General features: G+C 50.3%; 1 protein-coding gene and 1 pseudogene across 2 annotated transcripts in view; one reads left to right on the plus strand and one right to left on the minus strand.

Annotated features, from left to right (window-relative positions):
- Positions 1-513: 513 nt before the first annotated feature.
- The window catches only part of RCOR1 (REST corepressor 1), a 102,988-nt gene continuing 88,700 nt past the window's right edge, over positions 514-14,801 (plus strand). Inside the window, exons 1-2 of the mRNA XM_080644885.1 lie at positions 514-1,029; positions 1,108-1,167. Of these exons, the coding sequence (XP_080501011.1) occupies positions 756-1,029; positions 1,108-1,167 (334 nt within the window). The 5' untranslated portion in view covers positions 514-755. The remainder of the gene's footprint in view (positions 1,030-1,107; positions 1,168-14,801) is intronic.
- Positions 11,765-12,637, minus strand: LOC308253459 (small ribosomal subunit protein eS8-like; annotated as a pseudogene). Its single transcript has 2 exons — positions 12,582-12,637; positions 11,765-12,396 (listed from the first exon to the last, which is right to left on the minus strand). The product of its transcript is annotated as a small ribosomal subunit protein eS8-like (transcript).

Here is a 14,801-nt window from a genome sequence, read left to right on the forward strand (position 1 = left end):
GACCCATTCAAACTGTGAAATGTACTCCTCCGCGCGAGGGGGAAAGTAGTCCCGACCTTCCATTCAATTTCTGTTCTCATGTCGCCCATATTTTACTTTTTGAAGCCGATGGGACCCTCGGTGGGGACCCTCGGGGGATGTGGGGGCCGAGGCCGCCGGGGGTGCGCGCAGGGGAGGGGGTGGGCACCCCGGCAGCGGGAGGGGGCGGGGAGGCGGCTAACTCCTCGCGGTGCCGGGAGAGAGGGATCATGGGGCGTAGAGAGATTGCAAACCTCAAACCACGTACAGCGGGCGATACGCGTCAACCGAACCTGACCAACGGAAGCCCGAGCCCCTCCCCTCCTCCCGCCCCGTGCCTGGGATAGACGGGTGCGCCGAGCCAACCGGGAGGCAGCTCACCGTCCAAATCCCACGAGAGCCAATGGGAGCGCGCGGGGGCGGAGCCGCTCCGCATCGGGTTGGGCTGCACGCGGCTTCCCCCCGCGGCCAGGCCCCGCCCCTCCCCTCCCTCCCGCCCGCTGCTCCCGGAGTAGTTGGAGCCAGTGAAGTGCGGGCGGTGATGAGAGCGAAAGTTGCGCTCGGCTCGGCGCTGGGGGCTTGAAGCGGCCCCGCGCTCCGCCCGCCTGGGCCGCCCCCAGCCCCTGCCGCGCCCGCCCGGCCCCGCGCCCGCCGCACCCCCCGTCCCGTCCCGTCCCGGCGCCTCCTCCTCAGGAGCCGGGGTCCCCGTCACTCTCGCGCGGCCCCGGCCCCCGCTGATGCCGACCATGGTGGAGAAGGGCCCCGAGGTGTCAGGGAAGCGGAGAGGGAGGAACAACGCGGCCAGCGCCGCCACCTCGGCCGCCCCCGCCTCGGCCGCCTCGGCCGCCGCAGTCTCCGCCGCCGCCTCCTCCTCCTCCTCGGCCGCCTCGGCCGCCGCCGCCCCCAATAATGGGCAGAATAAAAGTTTGGCGGCGGCGGCGCCCAATGGCAACAGCAGCAGCAACTCCTGGGAGGAAGGCAGCTCGGGCTCGTCCAGCGACGAGGAGCACGGTAGGTGCAGCCGCCCCGCGCCCGCGCCCGCCCCGCGCCGCCCCGCGCCCGCTCACCCCGTGCTCTGCTTCCCCGCAGGTGGCGGCGGCATGCGGGTGGGACCCCAGTACCAGGCGGCGGTGCCCGACTTCGACCCCGGTGAGTAGCGCCCCGGGCCGGCCGGGAGCCCGAGGGGGCGGAGAGCCCTTGGACAACTTTCTTTTTGTGTGTTCGCCCTGCCGTCCGCGGGGAGAACAGCAGGCGCGACGGGGAGGGGAGCACGCCCGGCGTGGGGTGCCCGGCCGCCCCCCGCGTGTCCCCGGGGGGACCCGAGGCCGCCCGGTCGGACACCCCTGGCTTGGGGGCCCCGGCGGTGCCCGGTCCGGACGGGCTGCGCCCCGGCCCGCCACAGGGTGGCCGTGCGGGAGAGTTAGCATCCCGCGAGCCGGGCCCGGGCGGCCTCGGACCCGGTGCCCCGGCGAGTGCTGCCCGGGGCCTCTCCTGCTGCGGTCGCCCCACGCCTCCGAGAGGCCCCTGCCGCAGTCCTGGGACCTGTCTGCAAGTGTGTGTGCCCCCGCCCCCATCCTTTTGGAAAGGGAGGGTTCTGGAAGACTAGGACCTGCCAAGGCTGTAGCCTGACCTGTGATTTCCACCCCGAGAAACCCCTGCACCCCCGCCCGGAGCACTGCCTTCCCTCCCGGCTGCTCTGCGAGGAAGCCAGTTCCGAGTGGCACCAGGAAAAATCCAATCAGACAAAGGAACCGGTCGGTTTAATGCACGCGGTTCTAGCCGTCTCCGTGCGAGGCTGTCTTCAAAGGCTGCGGGCATCGAACCTGTTTCAAAGGACGCGGGGTGACCATCCCTCCCGCCCCCTTTGAGACGCGGAGACTCCGGTAGCCCGGCGTGAGCAGAGCCCCGGCGGGAGGCGTGGGGGCGGGAGGGTCGCTCCGTCGGTCACCCCCGCTGGCGCCTTGGAGAACATAAGTGCCTAAGAAACTGCTTTTCCTTGGAAACAAGGCTGCAGAACATTGCGCGGATGTAGTCCTGGAAAACGGCCTCCGCTCCGAGGCTGCTATTCAGGTGCTAAACTCGGGGTGTCCTTTGAAGTGAGAACGCGCGGGGGTCCCTCGGTGAGCTAGCTCCTGGGTGCCCTGGAAATCAGTGACCTTTCCCACACGCGCTTCCAAACGTTGGTCCCTGGCCGCCAACCTCCTCCAGGTAGGTAGCCCAGCGCCGGGTTGCATTCCTTCTAAACTCCTGCTCGTGTTTTGGTACTTCCCCTCCCCCCCACCTTCCTTTTTTGGTCACTTCTCATTGACGGCAGTGACAGCACGGAGCCGGGCGCCGGGCACCCGGGAGCGGGGCACCCGGGCACGCCGCCTCCGTTCCTCGCGCGGCCGCCAGGGGAAGCACTCTGCTTCTTGGTTACAGTTGACCCCATCTGCATCTTGTAGGTCAAGTCCATCTTCCTTGTAGCCCACGGAACGTAAGGCTTTCCTGTTGGTAAGGTGGCCAGGTTTGGGTACACTTCGGTGCTATTAGTTTGGAAAGCTTTGCTTAGAGACGTTTGCTGTGAGGAAGGAAGAGGGCTGTGTGCGGGCACCCACAGGGCGCAGATTTCTGACATTCCTCTGGTATTGATGTCCGGCTCCGCGTTGCCATGAGCCTAACCTTAGAGTTGTTCTCTTCTTTGGAACCGCAGATGTAACAGGATTGCGTTTTGAGTTGTATTTGCATTTTTGAGGGGCTAGCTACAAGCATAAGTTTGCCAGAGACCTGCCACTCAAGCGGTAAGACGTTGTAGATGTCCTGCCAGGTCGTCTTACTGCCAAGTGAGTGGGTCCCGTAGTCACATTTCCAGATTGCCTGTTGTGTGTTTGTGTTCATCTGGAAAGGCAGCTGACGGGTCCGGAATACATTCACACCCTGTTGTGTCCCTCTGAGCGCTGGGACACGGCCCGCGGAGCGCTGGGAGTTGTGGGGTGTTTCCTGGTGAGTGTTCTGGGTGTGTTCTCATACAACTTAAAGGCTAAGGGAGAGGTGACTTCCATTTTGGAACAGACCTAAGACCATTCTCCCCCCCCCCCTCCCCCCCCCCCCCCCAGTTCAAGTGAGGAGTAGTATGGATTGAGACTGTGATTGTTACTATTTCTCCCTGCCTGTTTTGTGTTTTTTTTTATTTTTAAATTTTTTAAAATTAAGGTATATGTGTACATATCTTACTGTTTTCTTTTTTTTTTAAAATACGTTTTTATTTATTTTTAGAGAGAGAGGAAGGGAGAGGGAGAGACAGAAACTTGGATGAGAAACATGGAAGGGCTGCCTCCTCACGCCCGCACTGGGGATGGAGCCTGTAACCCAGGCCTGTGCCCTGAAGGGGAATCCAACCCTGACCTATTGGTGCACTCAACCACTGAGTCACAAAGCAGGGCCCTGCCCGAGTTTTGAATGCATCTCTCTCTCTTTCTCTCTGTCAGAATTTGAACAGGCAGGTGAATGTGAAACTCACCAGAAAGCCGTTTTCCTCCCCGTGGTAAAGATGTGTGAGTGGAAGAAGTTGATTTCAATTTTTTTTGAAGTCATTTTATTCCCCCCAGTCTCTCAGCTTGACCCTATTTAGCTTTAAAAGCAAATGGTTGAAACCAGGACCACCTGTTATTCCCTGGTATTCCAAGGAAAATTCATCTCTCATCCCTCGTAAGTAGTGAATGAAGTGGCCCTGACATGCTGATTCAGCTCTTCTGATCTCATTAGGACCCAGACTAAATCCGTGGATTCTGGCATAACTTGTAAGCATCTGTTTACAACGATAGAAGAAGTTTTATCGGTTCGATTTAAAAACAAAGCAGAATGCAGTCTTATACCTTCTTTTTTTGACATTAATTTTTAAAAAAAATTCTTTATTGTTTAAAGTATTACATATGTCTCCTTTCCCCCCATTGACCTCTCCCCGGCCACCCCCACCCCCCAGCACATGCCCTCACCCCCCCTAGTGTCTGTGTCCATTGGTAATGCTTATGTGCAGGCATGTAAGTCCTTTGGTTGATCTCTTCCCCGCGGCCCCCCCCCCCCCCCCCCCCGCCTTCCCTCTGAGGTTTGACGGTCTGTTTGATGCTTCTCTGTCTCTGGATCTATTTTTGCTCAGTTTTTGTTGTTCATTATATTCCCTTAACTGAGGCTTGCTTCTCGCTGGTGACTAGGCCAGCTTTCCCTTCCCAATGCCATAGCATGTGCTGATGTGTCCTTTCTGCTAGTTCAGTGATCATAGTCAGTCAGGGAGGCATGCTTCCTCTACCCCGGCCGTGGCTAGTTATCTTCTGGCACAGCAGGGTTTGTTTTGACGTGAGTAGTGTTTTCTGTACAAAAATGTGCGTGTTCCCAGCGAGCCTGCAAGGGGGAAGGAGCTTGGAGCCCGTGCATTTTGTGGATCATGTCTTGACCGCTCCTTCTGTCTGTTGTCTTCTGGCTGGAGGAGCGCAGGGACGGGGTTTTGGGGTTGACTCCAGCTCTGTGTTTTCTGAAGCATGTGTTACTGTCACCTTCTGCCTGAGTTGGTTGTCAGTATCACAGTTCACTGATAGTAAAATTAAGACTCTTGCAGAAGAGGGAATGTTAATGGTACCTATTGTTGTGGTAATGGGCCTTTAAACATGCAACCCATATTTGGAACATTGAACCCAATAGATTTAATCAGATTTGAAAATGGTGGTTGTATCGGTTCAACTATCACTTCAGAGTTGACTGGTATTAAAAAATGTATTACACTTTACTGTGGAATAATTTTACTGAATAGGGCATTTTCATTTTTTTATTGGTGGTTCTATGTACCTCTTCGAGCACATTATTTTCTATGCTTTAGTTTCATTGTAAAAATCGGTTTTATTGATATCCTAAAATTCGTAAGTTACGGTGAATTGTTTGTGAGTCAGACATACTTGGAAGCAGTCTTCACCAAACGAGAAGTCAGGGCGATGATCAATCCTGCGAGCGGTCACGTCATTAAGTAGTGTGGCGGGGAGACCCCTAGAGCTGGCAGTCAGGAGGTGGAATGCCCTGCCTCTGTGATTAAGAAGGTGATAGCAGGTAGAGTTGGTCATTTTATTCCCAGAAGCCTGCTTCCTGGGTCATGCATGAGTCAGGTTCTTTTCATCACGGAGGGTGTGTGGTTATGCCAGGTACAGTCACCTTTAATTTCATGTTTACTTCGGAAGCAGCATGGAGTAGGCTGCGAGCTCGGGCTGAGAGAGTTGTGAAACCCTCACATCCTCGCAGTGCTTCTTGCCCCTGTGTGCTGACCCCTGGGCAAGATACTTCATTTTTTGTTGTTGTTAATCCTCATCGGAGGATATTTTTTCACTGATAATTAGGGAGAGTGGAAGGGAGGCAGGGGTGGGTAGAGAGAGAAACATTGATGCTAGAGATAGAGATGTACATCCATTCGTTGCCTCCTGCACACACCTTGACTGGGGCTGGGGATCGAACCTGCAACCTAGGTATGTGCCCTTGACCAGGAATTAGGAATCGAACCCATGAACCTTTGGTAGTCTGCCCACACTCTAACCACTGAGCCCCACCAGACAGAGCCATTTGTTGATTCTTGTGTGTGCCCTGACTGGGGATCAAACTGCAACCTTGGCATATTGGGACAATGCTCTAACCAACTGAGCTGCTGTTTCCCATTTTTTTTTTTAAATTTCAGATCAAGTTTCCAGATGCACAAAAGAAACCTGAATCCACCCCTGGGTCAGGGGAAGCACACACCAGGGAGGTTGTGAGCTAGGGAGTTTTTGCTTTAAACTTGTCTTTGAGAGTTAATGCTTTCGAGGCACGTTCTATGACAATCTTCTCTTCCATGTGTGATGACTGTGATTAAAAGGTTATCTGGGCCCAACCTGTGTGGTTGAGTCGTTGGTCATGGATCTAGGAACCAAGAGGTCACCAGTTCAGTTCCCGGTTAGGGCTCAATTCCCAGTGTGGGGCACACAGGAGGCAGCCAATATGTGATTCTCTCTCATCATTGATGCTTCTCTCTCTCCCTCTCCCTTCCTCTCTGAAATCAATAGAAATATCCTGTATAATAAAAGGCTAATATGCAAATTGTCCATTTCACAGGGGGCGGGGCTGGTCAGCCAACCACCCTTGCCTCTCCCCCAGCCGTGCATGAATTCATGCACAGGGCCTCTAGTATCTATAATAATAAAACCCTAAGCGACCATTGCAACCGAACAGACGACCGAACAGGCTGCGTGGGGCAACCAGGCCGGCAGGGGGGTTAGTGAAGGGTGACCAAATGACCGAACAGCAAGCTGCATGGGGCGACCAGGCCCGCGGGGGGGGGGGGGGGGCAGTTGGGGCGACCAGGCCGGCAGGGTGGGAGGCAGTGAGGGCCAACCAGGCTGGTGGTGGGGGGGGGGCAGTTGGAGGCGACCAGGCTGGCAGGGGGGGCAGTTGGAGGCGACCAGGCTGGCAGGGGGGGCAGTTGGAGGTGACCAGGCCGGCAGGGGGGGCAGTTAGGAGTGATCAGGCAGGCAGGCAGGTGAACAGTTAGGAGCCAGTGGTCCCGGAATGTGAGAGGGATTCCAGATTGGAGAGGGTGCAGGCTGGGCTGAGGGGACCTGCCTCCCCCCCCCACGCCCCCCGCCTCAGTGCATGAATTTCATGCACTGGGCCTCTAGTTTAATAATAAATAAATAAAAGCAATGTTAAGGGTCATTTGTCCTGAAGAAATTTAGGCTTACTCTTATTCATTTTCCTTGGCATTATAAAGTTCTGTGGGGCAATTTAGTTTAAAACGGTTGTTGGAGATGAAACATCAAAGTTCTACCTAAGTTACTATATTCTTCCCCAGTTTATCAAACTTTTAATATTTCCCTCTCTGCTACAGAGATTGTTTTAATTGACTTAGTTTAACCTTCACTTCCTTCTGAGCCTTTCTTCAGAGGTTCCATGCATAATTTAAAAGTAAGAAATAAGGCTTCTATTTTGTGCCCTTATTCTAATGGAAAACAATGTTTGCTATGGAGTAATACGTTAGTGTTTATATTCAAACAGAGAAATCATGTCTGTTTGTCTGTTTCTATAAGCATAACCAATGGACACAAGACACTGGGGTGGGGTGTGAGGGCATGTGCCCGGGGGGTAGGGGAGGCCGGGGGAAGGTCAATGGGGAAAAAAAGGAGACGTATGTACTACTATTTGTAATACTTTAAGCAATAAAATAAAATTAAAAGAAATAAAATCAATTAAAAACAAGCCAAAAAAACAGAGACCTTGAAATCACGTTCGGGTGAGAGCTACTCTAGCAGCACAGTGAAAGTCTGAGGAAGGTAGGCATTGTGAATCGAATGCTGACTTCACGATTGGGGCTGAGTTAATAATTCTTGCAGTGCTAAATAGCAATTGTGGAAAATACTGTGATCCTAGAAATGATAGGGAGGGGCATAATTGCAGTATGACAGTTTCGTTTTGTGTTCCAGAAGCTAAATCTCTGGTTGATTTTTATGCCTTCTATAATATTTTAAAGTTGGTGTAAGGTAGCAAGTGTTTTGCTAAAATGAGAGAAATAAATATTTTAAAATAACATAAAATAACATTAAAGTCATTAAAACCCTAAAACTACTTTTTCAAATTAGTTAAATTGTTTAAATGTGTGGATCTTTTTTTAAAAATATATTTTATTGATTTTTTACAGAGTGGAAGGGAGAGGGGGAGAGAGTTAGAAACATCGATGAGAGAGAAATATCAATCAGCTGCCTCCTGCACACCTCCCACTGGGGATGTGCCCGCAACCAAGGTATGTGCCCCGACCAGAATCGAACCCGGGACCCTTCAGTCCGCAGGCCGACGCTCTATCCACTGAGCCAAACCGGCCAGGGCTAAATGTGTGGATCTTAATAAAAACTGCACACCAGACCCAACTCCTTGAAATTTCTCTATTCCTTCCCTCAAAGTAATGAGAAAATTATAATGTCCATATGATCCACCCTTCTTGTGCTCTAGACGTGGAAAAGGAGACCTAGAGGGATAAAGTGACTTGTAGGTCTGTCTTTCGAAAGTATCTAAGTATTAGATTAGAAGTATTTCAGGGGAGACTTGAGGCCATGATGAGGGCAAACGTTAATCTTTCATTGCCAGACGTTCCAGAGCCTTGTTCCTGGGTGCAGTAATTGGGAACAGTCATATGTGTTCATCACTTTATTCATTTATTTATTGGTTAATTCTTACCCGAGGATATTTTTTCCATTGATTTTTTAGAGCGAGTGGGAGGGAGGAAGGGCAGGGAAGAGACAGTGAAACATCGATGTGAGAGAGGCACATTGATGCAGGTGGCAGCTGATCAATGATTCTCTCACATCTTTGATATTTCTATCTCTCCCTCTCCCTTCCTCTCTCATATCCATAAAAAAATGTTTAAAAAATGTTCAAATAGAACAGAAAAGAACACATACAGTTATGTGGCCACCATTGTGATGAAACACTCACTATTTGGCCATATTTGCTTCAGGTGCAGCTGAAGCTGATTCCTTCACTCTCCTTCCTACTTTGAAGGTGATTGATGTTATTCCTGTGATAGTTCGTTTAGTTATGTGTACAAGAGATTCACAAGTGTAAATGCCTGTGGAGGATATAGAGTAGAGGAAGTAGGTGAGGTGGTCAAAGCCTTCAGAATGGATGTAGGTGTGATATGTATTTATGTTTTCTTTTACCTCTTATCTGTTTGTTTTTTCCTTGAAGTTATGTCTTTTAAACTTCTTAAATGTGGGTTCTGTAAATAGAATAATAATGCTTTTTGAAACTAGAATATCAAGTTTTATGTTTTAAAGTTTTTTTTATAGCCTCACCCAATGATATGTTTTTATTGATTTTAGAGAGAGAGGAAGAGAGAGAGAGAAACAGATGTGAGAAACATTGATTGACTGTCTCCCATGCCCCAATCAGGATTGAACCTGTAACCTGGGTGTGTGCCCTGCCCGGTAATTGAACCAGCAACCTTTTGTATATGGGATGACACTCAGCCAACCGAGCCAGCCAGCCAGGTCCCAAGCTTTTTTTGTTGTTGTTAATCCTCACCCGAGAATATTTTTCCATTGTTTTAGGGAGAGTGGGAGTGAGGAGGTGGGAGGCCGAGAGAGAGGAGAGACACATTGACTGGTTGCCTCCCTCATGCACACCAGCTGGGGCTGGGGATTGAGCCTGCAACCAAGTACGTGCCCTCCATCTGGAATCGTATCCTCGACCCTTCGGTTCCTGGGCTGATGCTCTAACCACTGAGCAACCCCAGTCAAGGCTCACATTTTACGTTTTTATATAGCCCCTGATCATTTCAGTATTTTTTTTTTTTTTTTTAAAAGCATTTATATATATATATATATTTTTAAATATATTTTATTGATATTTCACAGAGAGGAAGGGAGAGGGATAGAGAGCTAGAAACATCGATGAGAGAGAAACATCGATCAGCTGCCTCCTGCACACCTCCCACTGAGGATGTGCCCGCAACCAAGGTACATGCCCTTGACCGGAATCGAACCCGGGACCTTTCAGTCCGCAGGCCGACGCTCTATCCACTGAGCCAAACCAGTTTTGGCCATTTCAGTATTTGTGATGCAGTGCTCAGCCTGATCTACCCCACTCATGAAATCTGATCATTTTAGCCTAGAATTTTCCAAAGGAGGGTAGTATTTAAAAAATGAACTATTCTTTAAAAAGTAAATTATTTAAAAATCAGTACTTCTAATTAATGTACTTCTGTGAAAAGTGTAATTTAATGGAAGTGTCTCATTCTTGGACTGCCTTGGACCTCTATCTTGCTGCAATGTAGTAAAATGAGTATTTGTGTGTTTGTGTGTGTATGTATTTCCTGTTGGAAGTATTTCTTGTAGAAATTTCTTTTGTTTTCTATCCATTTTCAGCTATATGCCTTTTTTATTTTTGAACATCTGGCGCTTTTTATATGCCACATATTGATGCTCTAAACTGAATTAGAGTTTTATATATCAACTGGTGAACTATGGTTTTGAGCCTTGCTTGATGTTCTGCTTGCTTAGCAACAGGTCAGTTTCCATGGCGTTGCTGTTTTTGCACACCACTGTCAGCGGAGCTGAGAGGTTAGGGGTGGGGATGCAGGCCCCTTACCCTGCTAAAGCCGCTATAAACTACAATAGCTGAGCTTTTATTTAGTTTTGCCCATTTACATTTCTAGGTAATTTTGAAAGTAAGAGTCTTACTGACGTAAAAAATTTAAAATGCCACTTTCTGCCTTATTAAGAACAAGTGGCAGTGGCAAAGTGAAAGTGTTGATACCAATGAAGTGTAGGTTCTATAAACTTCAATGCAGTTGAGACAAAGCTTACAATAATTAATTCAGCATTCCAAAAGCATGCTGTTTCTACCTCTGGTGGACACATTTGTTGGTTGACTTTAATTGTGAAGAAAAAACAACAGTAACTTAAGAACTTGTATGAAATTGGAACTATACTCTGGAAAGTAAGACGAGATGTAATTATTTTACAGTTTTTAGCTTTTCAGGAACATAATTACCCTTAAGACATGTCCATTGCCTTGCTTTTTTAAAAAAATTATTATTGATTTCAGAGAGAGGAAGGGAGAGGGAGAGGGAGAGAGGAGCAATAACATCAATGAGGAGAGAGAAGCATTGACTGGCTGCCTCCTGCAACCCCCTCTCCCCCCGGGCACGTGCCCTGACCTGGAATCGAACCTCAGCCTCCTGGTTCGTAGGTAGCCGCTCAACCCCTGAGCCATGCCGGCCAGGCATCATATTCCAGTTTTGTATGTGTTTTAGGAACTCAGGTGAGGAAATGGTGGACTGTGTATACTGCTGGTGATCTAAGAACACGAATTTTCCTGTTACAGGATATTACACTTATATAGTTTTCCTAAACATTTAGTAAATTTGCTTTTTTGCTTAAGGAAAATTTGAACATATAGAAAAAATAGAATGTTAATGAATCCTATATGTCCAGCAACCAGATTTAATAGTTGTTAGAGTTTGGCTTTGTTTGCTTAATAAAATGTTTGCTTGGCTGCAGTTGAGTACATTTCCTTCTGAGTGGCGCGTGCACATTATAGAAAAGCAGCGGTATCTCTGCTAGACTCCTGCCGGAGGGGTGCTTTCTCCTCCACAGCCGAAAGCCCGCGCCGGGTGCTGAGTGCCGGGGTGTTGAGTGCCGGGGTGTTGAGTGCCGGGTGCTGAGTGCCGGGTGCTGAGTGCCGGGATTCAGAGTGCCGGGTGCCGAGTGCCGGGATGCAGAGTGCCGGGATGCAGAGTGCCGGGATGCAGAGTGCCGGGTGCTGAGTGCCGGGATGCAGAGTGCCGGGTGCCGAGTGCCGGGATGCAGAGTGCCGGGTGCTGAGTGCCGGGATGCTGAGTGCCGGGGTGTTGAGTGCAGGATGCTGGGTGCCGGGATGCTGGGTGCCGGGATGCTGGGTACCGGGGTGCTGGGTACTGGGGTGCTGGGTGCCGGGTGCTGAGTGCCGGGTGCTGAGTGCTGGGACAGTGTGCCTGTGCTCGGAAAGTGGGGCTGGTGGGAGGAGGGGCTGAAACTGTGTGAAAAGCAGAGCTTGCGTGCCATAGGGCCCTTTGGGTGGGTCTTGAAGGACAGGTGAACGAAAAATACTTCAGACTGAGGGAGCCACATGCTTATTTATTTACTTTATTTTTTTTAATTTTATTATTATTATTATTTTTTAGAATAAACACCTTTATTACATGAGCTAAGACAGGAGGGAAGAGGATTTATTTGCCTTTCCGGGCCTTGATTTTCCTCAAACAGAACTCCAGCTCCTTGCCCTCGAGCACATGGCCATCTGCTCGGCCACACGGGCCTGGTCTGGAGCGATGCGTGCAAGAAGCTCGCCCTCCTGGAACTGCTCCTCGAGAAGACTGCCGATTGGGGCATTCTTGTTCCTTCCATCAGATTTCTGCTGAATTTGCTTTGATCGTTTTTTGTTCCAAATCTCTTCCTCTTCAGGAGTCAGCGTGGCCCCCTCCTTGCGGCCCAGGGGCAGTGCGCAGTGGGGCTCGCACACTGTCGGTACGGGGTGCTGTCAGCGAGCACGATGCAGTTCTTACGAGGGTCTCGGTGCGGGCCAGCTCGTTGTTGGATGCATTGTAGACAGCATCAATGGTCCTTGTGTTGCCGTACACACTCCGAGCCCCCGGAGAAGGTGCCCACGTCCAGCCTCAAGGCCGGGTACTTCCTGTTGCCCCCGCGCTCGGACTGTGTGTGCGCGGCGGAGTCCAGTCTTAGGGCTGGCACAGGGCGTCCCAGCGCACATCGTCGCTTCTTGTGACAGGGCTTCCTCTTGCCCCCGGCCTTGCGGTGCTTGTGCCAGTTGTCCCGAGAGACACCCGTAGCTCGGCGCCGGCTGGAAAGAGAAAACGCAAAGACTCATGGTCTGTTTACTTTATTTTTAAAATATGTTTTTACTGATTTTGGAGAGAGAGAGTGAAACATCAGTGTGAGAGAGAAACATTGTTTGGCTGCCTCCTGTATATACCCTGACCAGGAATTGAACCACAACCTGGGTATGTGCCCTGACGGGAAGCGAACCTGTGACCTTGCAGTGCACCGGACGACACTCCAGCCACCTGAGTGACATTGGCCATGCCTAGTGTGACTTGTAATAACCCTAAAGACTCACGTCTCTGATGTGCATAAAAATAACATACCTTCCTTTTTTTTTTTTTTAATTAAGGTATTATATGTGTACATATCTTACCATTGCCCCCCCCCCCCCCCACATAACATACCTTCCTTAATGTTGGTGTAACATTTTCGTGAAATCATACATGTCATATTGACCATGCATTTTATTTAAAAATTTTTATTTCAGAGAGGAAGGGAGAGGGAGAGGGAGATAGAAACATCAGTGATGAGAGAGAATCATTGATCGGTTGCCTCCTGCACGTCCCACACTGGGGGTTGAGTCCGCAACCAGGGCATGTGCCCTGACTGGGAATCGAACCCTGACCTTCTGGTTCATAGGTCGACGCTCACCCACTGAGCCACGCCGGCCGGGCTCCACTTTGGAGAGTCATTGTGTTTTGGTCAGTGACCCTGGAGAATTTTAAGCCCGAGTGCTCCGAGTGCACTTGCGTGTGGAAAGATCATTGATTGTGAGGAGGGCTTGTGGAGGGGTTTACCGAAGGTAGGGAAGACTCATTCATTTGGAAGCTTTAATGAGCACCTGTGAACAAACCAGACATCCCAAACTGAGCTCTGGTGAGGGGCTGCTGTGAGGGCTGTGGTTCAGGAGGGAAGTGAGGATGGACTGGGAAGCTCCTCAGCTGTCAGGTGGACAGACTTGAATGACAGGTTGGATGTGGGGCACAGGAGGCCTAATGGCTCCTGGGTTGCTGCTGTCGGTGACTTGGTAGCGAGGGGCCATCACTGTCGTAGGGGGGAGTTTGGGGATTGCGTCCCCACACATAAGTCAGGCAGCACTTCTGAGACTCGTCAGGGGCTCTTCTCCCGTCTCCCCCCTGAGCTGGTCACCGTGTCTGTTTTCTTACTGTGCTTGCTGCTTACCTCTATTATAGTACTTCTCCAGTTTTAAAAGATCTTTTTTTTTTTTTTTTTAAAATATATTTTATTGATTTTTTACAGAGAGGAAGGAAGAGTGATAGTTAGAAACATCGACGAGAGAGAAACATTGATCAGCTGCCTCCTGCACACCCCCTACTGGGGATGTGCCCGCAACCAAGGTACATGCCCTTGACCGGAATCGAACCCGGGACCCTTCAGTCCACAGGCCGACGCTCTATCCACTGAGCCAAACCGGTTTTGGCTTAAAAGATCTTTATTGTTGAAAATACTACAGATGCCCCCCATTTCCCCCCATTGACCCCTTCTAGTCCACACTTGCCCCCGCCCCAGGCCTTCACCGCACTGTTGTCTGTGTCCATGGGTAGGTATATAACAAGTTCTTGGGTTAATCTCTTCCCACCCACCCCCACCCCAGTACTTCTCTACTTTTAAGTAATTATTAGCTTTTATGTCTTCTCCCCTGCCTGTCCTACTGAGGGTGGGAACTGCCGTGAATGTTTGCATCTTAAGACCATGCATACCAGCTTGGAGAATATAACTACTCTATTGCCTCCTCTGTGAGCCATCGTCATCTGTAACTCAGATTACTGCGGTAGCTTTTGGTAAGTCTGCTTCTGTGTGTTAAGAGACAAGTTAGTATGTTTCTCTCAAAACCTCACAGGGGCCGAGCCCTCACAGTGGCCTTCCAAGACCTGCTGGTTTTGGTCCTGCGTTGCTTTCGGACTTCATCTCCTTCACGTCTTCCAAATCTTTGCTCAGCCGTTACCGTCTCGCTGAGGCTTATCTTGATACCTGCCTATCCATGTTAACAGTCTGGCTACACACTGTATGAATCCAGCTACATGCCCTTCTGGAAAAGGCAAAACTGTGTGGGCAGTGAGAGATCCGGTTGCCAGGGTGTAGGCAGGAGGGAGGGATGTATAGGTGGAGCCCAGAGGGGTTTCAGGGCAGTGAAAAGACTGGTGGGTGCTGTGGTGATGGACACGTGGCATTGTCTCTGTCCAAACCCATGGCAGGTACAGCACCAAAGGCGAATCCTGTGGTATGCTGCAGGCTTTGTGTGGTTATGACGTAGCAATGTAGGTTCGTCATTTGTGAGAAATGTCACATTATGGTGAGGGGTGTTGGTAATGAGTGAAACTGTCCATGTCTGGGGGCGGGGGAGATATGGGAAATCTTTCTGCCTTCCTCAGTTTTGCTGTAAACCTAAAATTGCTCTAAAAA

Source organism: Plecotus auritus (assembly GCF_963455305.1).
Source record: "Plecotus auritus genome assembly, chromosome: 1".
NCBI classification, from domain to species: Eukaryota; Metazoa; Chordata; class Mammalia; order Chiroptera; family Vespertilionidae; genus Plecotus; species Plecotus auritus.